The sequence below is a fragment of the Oncorhynchus gorbuscha genome, unplaced genomic scaffold (genome assembly GCF_021184085.1).
Source record: "Oncorhynchus gorbuscha isolate QuinsamMale2020 ecotype Even-year unplaced genomic scaffold, OgorEven_v1.0 Un_scaffold_655, whole genome shotgun sequence".
NCBI lineage: Eukaryota > Metazoa > Chordata > Actinopteri > Salmoniformes > Salmonidae > Oncorhynchus > Oncorhynchus gorbuscha.
The window spans coordinates 216910-223595 of NW_025745754.1; the positions used below are offsets into that span (position 1 = coordinate 216910).

Consider the following 6686-nt stretch of genomic DNA (forward strand, 5'->3'; position numbering starts at 1 on the left):
GGAGGGTTAGGGCTCTGTGGAGAATGGAGCGTAAGTATGTTAGGGCTCTGTGGAGATGGAGGGTTAGTGGGTTAGGGCTCTGTGGAGATGGAGGGTTAGTGGGTTAGGGCTCTGTGGAGATGGAGGGTTAGGGCTCTGTGGAGAATGGAGCGTAAGTATGTTAGGGCTCTGTGGAGATGGAGGGTTAGGGCTCTGTGGAGATGGAGGGTTAGTGGGTTAGGGCTCTGTGGAGATGGAGGGTTAGGGCTCTGTGGAGATGGAGGGTTAGTGGGTTAGGGCTCTGTGGAGATGGAGGGTTAGGGCTCTGTGGAGATGGAGGGTTAGGGCTCTGTGGAGATGGAGGGTTAGTGGGTTAGGGCTCTGTGGAGATGGAGGGTTAGTGGGTTAGGGCTCTGTGGAGATGGAGGGTTAGTGGGTTAGGGCTCTGTGGAGATGTAGGGTTAGGGCTCTGTGGAGATGGAGGGTTAGGGCTCTGTGGAGATGGAGGGTTAGGGCTCTGTGGAGATGGAGGGTTAGGGCTCTGTGGAGATGGATGATAAGTGGAGTGGAGCCACCTAGTGACATTAATATGTCACTGCAAAAAGACACGCATTCTGTATAGAAAACTGTGGATTATATCACATTGAACAGGAATACCTGTTTACTTCAAAAATACCAATTTCATTCAGAACAAACGTAAATCAAATAGAATAATCAAATAGAATAGAATTCCGAGCAAGAATTTATTTTCAGTGTCATTGCAGTAATTCAGATCTGGCCAATCACGTTCTTTCACAATTACATTCTTAATGTGTTCATCCTAAGACATATAGATGTATCTTGTCCCTAGTTTTCCCCTCCACCACCCTGTTGTTGTCTGCAGTCATTGTTCCACTGTTCAGAGGTTGTCTCTATGTGTGTGTGTGGTTCAGATGGGTGGGCTACGAGCAGGAGAACTTCAGAGGTTGTCTCTATGTGTGTGTGTGGTTCAGATGGGTGGGCTACGAGCAGGAGAACTTCAGAGGTTGTCTCTATGTGTGTGTGTGGTTCAGATGGGTGGGCTACGAGCAGGAGAACTTCAGAGGTTGTCTCTATGTGTGTGTGTGGTTCAGATGGCAGGAGAACTTCAGAGGTTGTCTCTATGTGTGTGTGTGGTTCAGATGGGTGGGCTACGAGCAGGAGAACTTCAGAGGTTGTCTCTATGTGTGTGTGTGGTTCAGATGGGTGGGCTACGAGCAGGAGAACAGAGGTTGTCTCTAGAGGTTGTGTCTAGGTTGTGTGTGTGTGTGGTTCAGATGGGTGGGCTACGAGCAAGAGAACTTCAGAGGTTGTCTCTATGTGTGTGTGGTTCAGATGGGTGGGCTACGAGCAGGAGATCTTCAGAGGTTGTGTCTATGTGTGTGTGTGGTTCAGATGGGTGGGCTACGAGCAGGAGATCTTCAGAGGTTGTCTCTATGTGTGTGTGGTTCAGATGGGTGGGCTACGAGCAGGAGAACTTCAGGGGACGTCAGTACCTGTGGGACATGGCAGAGAAGGGAGAGTACAACTGCTACGACAAGTGGTGTGCCCAGGTGGACCATGTCTCCTCGGTGCGCTCAGTCAAACAGGTGAGATGGAGAGGCATAGGAACACACACACACGGACAAACAAACAAACATACACACACACGGACAGACAGACAGACAGACAGACAGACAGACAGACAGACAGACAGACAGACAGACAGACAGACAGACAGACAGACAGACAGACAGACAGACAGACAGACAGACAGACAGACAGACAGACAGACAGACAGACAGACAGACAGACAGACAGACAGACAGACAGACAGACAGACAGACAGACAGACAGACAGACAGACAGACAGACAGACAGACAGACAGACAGACAGACAGGGGAAATACTCTCAAACTAAAATGACTAGCCACTAGTTTCTGTTATTGGCCAACCTGGTACAATTATACCCCTGAGGACGACCCACACAGACTGGGACAAACACACACACTAACCCTCTGTATCGTCTCTCCCAGGACTCGTCTCCTGCCCGAGCCCATCTGTTTGAGAGGGCTGGGTTCTCTGGTAAGAGGACAGAACTACAGGATGACATCCCCAACATGATGACTCGCTACAGTCTGAACAGGGCTGCCTCTATCCGTGTCCTGGGAGGGGCGTAAGTACCCCTCTACAATATACAGTCTGAACAGGGCTGCCTCTATCCGTGTCCTGGGAGGGGCGTAAGTACCCCTCTATAATATACAGTCTGAACAGGGCTGCCTCTATCCGTGTCCTGGGAGGGGCGTAAGTACCCCTCTACAATATACAGTCTCAACAGGGCTGCCTCTATCCGTGTCCTGGGAGGGGCGTAAGTACCCCTCTATAATATACAGTCTCAACAGGGCTGCCTCTATCCGTGTCCTGGGAGGAGCGTAGGGAATAGGGCTGCCGCTATCCTCCTAGACCTACCAGGTCCAGATACCCAGCTCAGAGGCAAATGGCACCCTATTCCCTACATAGTGCACCCTATTCCCTACATAGTGCACCCTATTCCCTACATATTGCACCCTAATCACCCCATTTCTTTTTCTGTCCCTGCCTTGCTTCCTTCCTTCCTGCCTGCCTGCCTGCCTGTCTGTCTGCCTTCCTTCCTTCCTTCCTTCCTGCCTTCCTGCCTTCCATCCTTCCTTCCTGCCTGCCTGCCTTCCTTCCTTCCTTCCTGCCTGCCTGCCTTCCTTCCTGCCTCCCTGCCTTCCTTCCTGCCTTCCTGCCTGCCTGCCTGCCTCCCTTCCTTCCTGCCTTCCTGCCTGCCTACCTTCCTTCCTGCCTTCCTGCCTGCCTGCCTGCCTTCCTTCCTTCCTTCCCTCCTTCCTGCCTCCCTGCCTTCCTTCCTGCCTTCCTGCCTGCCTGCCTGCCTCCCTTCCTTCCTGCCTCCCTGCCTTCCTTCCTTCCTGCCTTCCTGCCTGCCTGCCTTCCTGCCTTCCTGCCTGCCTACCTTCCTTCCTGCCTGCCTGCCTGCCTTCCTTCCTTCCTTCCTGCCTGCCTTCCTTCCTTCCTTCCTTCCTGCCTGCCTGCCTTCCTTCCTTCCTTCCTGCCTGCCTGCCTGCCTTCCTTCCTTCCTTCCTTCCTTCCTTCCTTCCTTCATTCCTTCCTGCCTCCCTCCCTCCCTTCCTTCCTTCCTTCCTTCCTGCCTTCCTGTCTCTTCAGCTGGGTGGTGTACCAGGAGCCTAACTACAGAGGTCCCCACTATGTCTTGGAGAAACGTGACTACAACAACGCCTCTGACTGGGGCTCCCAGAGCAGCACAGTGGGCTCCATGCGACGTGTCCGCTTCAATAACTAACCAGCCGACTCCTGAGTAGCGCAGCGGTCTAAGGCACTGCATCTCAGTGCTTGAGCCGTCACTACAGAACTGGTTCGATTCCAGGATGTATCACAACCGGACGTGATTGGGAGACGACCCATAGGGCGGAGCACAATTGGCCCAGCGTCGTCCGGGTTAGGGCTTGGCCGGGGGAGGCCGTCATTGTAAATAAGCATTTGTTCATAACTGACTTGCCAAGTTAAATAAAGGTTTAAAAAAATATAAGAAAACCCCCCCTGTAAGCCCCCTAACCTCATAACCCCCCCTGCCCTAATCCCCCTAACCAACAGGAGGACTCCACACCAGCCCCCCTTCCACCTGACACACACACACACACACACACACACTCTGTCAGCTTAATACACACACATTATGCAAAACTACCAGAAAACTATTTTAATAATAAACAGTAAAAAGACAATTGCTCGTGTTGTTTTGTTTTGTTTTCAGGGTTGTGATGATGATGTAATTGGTGTATTCATTGTGGTATATTTTCTCACAGGTTGACAGAAAACCCTGCTACTAATAACATACAGTATGCAGATACTACTAATAACATACAGTATGCAGATACTACTAATAACATACAGTATGCAGATACTACTAATAACATACAGTATGCAGAGCAGATACTACTAATAACATACAGTATGCAGATACTACTAATAACATACAGTATGCAGATACTACTAATAACATACAGTATGCAGATACTACTAATAACATACAGTATGCAGATACTACTAATAACATACAGTATGCAGATACTACTAATAACATACAGTATGCAGATACTACTAATAACATACAGTATGCAGATACTACTAATAACATACAGTATGCAGAGCAGATACTACTAATAACATACAGTATGCAGATACTACTAATAACATACAGCATGCAGAGCAGATACTACTAATAACATACAGTATGCAGAGCAGATACTACTAATAACATACAGTGTGCAGAGCAGATACTACTAATAACACATACAGTATGCAGAGCAGATACTACTAATAACATACAGTGTGCAGAGCAGATACTACTAATAACACATACAGTATGCAGAGCAGATACTACTAATAACATACAGTATGCAGAGCAGATACTACTAATAACACACAGTATGCAGAGCAGATACTACTAATAACATACAGTGTGCAGAGCAGATACTACTAATAACACACAGTATGCAGATACTACTAATAACACACAGTATGCAGAGCAGATACTACTAATAACACATACAGTATGCTGAGCAGATACTACTAATAACATACAGTATGCAGATACTACTAATAACACATACAGTATGCTGAGCAGATACTACTAATAACACATACAGTATGCTGAGCAGATACTACTAATAACACACAGTATGCAGAGCAGATACTACTAATAACACATACAGTATGCAGAGCAGATACTACTAATAACACACACAGTATGCAGAGCAGATACTACTAATAACACATACAGTATGCAGAGCAGATACTACTAATAACATACAGTATGCAGAGCAGATACTACTAATAACACATACAGTATGCTGAGCAGATACTACTAATAACACATACAGTGTGCAGAGCAGATACTACTAATAACACATACAGTATGCAGAGCAGATACTACTAATAACACATACAGTATGCAGAGCAGATACTACTAATAACATACAGTATGCAGATACTACTAATAACACATACAGTATGCTGAGCAGATACTACTAATAACACATACAGTATGCAGAGCAGATACTACTAATAACACACACAGTATGCAGAGCAGATACTACTAATAACACATACAGTATGCAGAGCAGATACTACTAATAACACATACAGTGTGCAGAGCAGATACTACTAATAACATACAGTATGCAGATACTACTAATAACATACAGTATGCAGACACTACTAATAACACATACAGTATGCAGATACTACTAATAACATACAGTATGTAGATCATTCCTCCATACAGAATCCTTCCAGGTGTTTGATGAGATTCTAGAACACATTGGGAGAGATGTTAGATCATTCCTCCATACAGAATCCTTCCAGGTGTTTGATGAGATTCTAGAAAACATTGGGAGGGATGTTAGATCATTCCTCCATACAGAATCTGTCTGAGCTTATGGGCTGTCCTATTTAATTCAAACCACAGTTTTTCAATGGGGTTCAAGGACAGGTGTGTGTGTGTGTGTGTGTGTGTGTGTGTGTGTGTGTGTGTGTGTGTGTGTGTGTGTGTGTGTGTGTGTGTGTGTGTGTGTGTGTGTGTGTGTGTGTGTGTGTGTGTGTGTGTGTGTGTGTGTGTGTGTGTGTGTGTGTGTGTGTGTGTGTGTGTGTGTGTGTGTGTGTGTGTGTGTGGACCAGCTTGTCACGGTTGCGTAATCTCTGTTTGTGCATTTTAACGATGCCAGTCCTCAGGACTTAAGTGTAATTACCACGAATACACAGAGAGAGAGAATAAAGTGCCTTGAATTGAGAGAGAGAGAGACAGAGAGAGAGGCAGAGAGAGAGATCGAGAGAGACAGAGACAGAGACAGAGAAAAAGAGAAAGAGAAAGAGAAAGAGAAAGAGAAAGACAGACAGACAGACAGACAGACAGACAGACAGACAGACAGACAGACAGACAGACAGACAGACAGACAGACAGACAGACAGACAGACAGACAGACAGACAGACAGACAGACAGACAGACAGACAGACAGACAGACAGACAGACAGACAGACAGACAGACAGACACTCTAGTGTTATATTACATCTCTGTAGGTTTATGTCCACTCTAGTGTTATATTACATCTCTGTAGGTTTATGGCCACTCTAGTGTTATATTACATCTCTGTAGGTTTATGTCCACTCTAGTGTTATATTACATCTCTGTAGGTTTATGTCCACTCTAGTGTTATATTACATCTCTGTAGGTTTATGTCCACTCTAGTGTTATATTACATCTCTGTAGGTTTATGTCCACTCTAGTGTTATATTACATCTCTGTAGTGTAGGTTTATGTCCACTCTAGTGTTATATTACATCTCTGTAGTGTAGGTTTATGTCTACTCTAGTGTTATATTACATCTCTGTAGGTTTATGTCCACTCTAGTGTTATATTACATCTCTGTAGTGTAGGTTTATGTCCACTCTAGTGTTATATTACATCTCTGTAGTGTAGGTTTATGTCCACTCTAGTGTTATATTACATCTCTGTAGTGTAGGTTTATGTCCACTCTAGTGTTATATTACTCTAGTGTTATATTACATCTCTGTAGTGTAGGTTTATGTCTACACTCTAGTTTATGTCCACTCTAGACAGGGACAGTATATTACATCTCTGTAGGTTTA

General features: G+C 45.7%; 1 protein-coding gene across 1 annotated transcript in view; it reads left to right on the plus strand.

The window, feature by feature from the left end:
• The window catches only part of LOC124019702 (gamma-crystallin N-B-like), a 9893-nt gene extending 6132 nt beyond the window's left edge, over positions 1-3761 (plus strand). The window contains exons 4-6 of the mRNA XM_046335111.1: positions 1451-1586; positions 2013-2152; positions 3184-3761. Coding sequence (XP_046191067.1) covers positions 1451-1586; positions 2013-2152; positions 3184-3319 — 412 coding nt within the window. The 3' untranslated portion in view covers positions 3320-3761. The remainder of the gene's footprint in view (positions 1-1450; positions 1587-2012; positions 2153-3183) is intronic.
• Positions 3762-6686: the final 2925 nt, after the last annotated feature.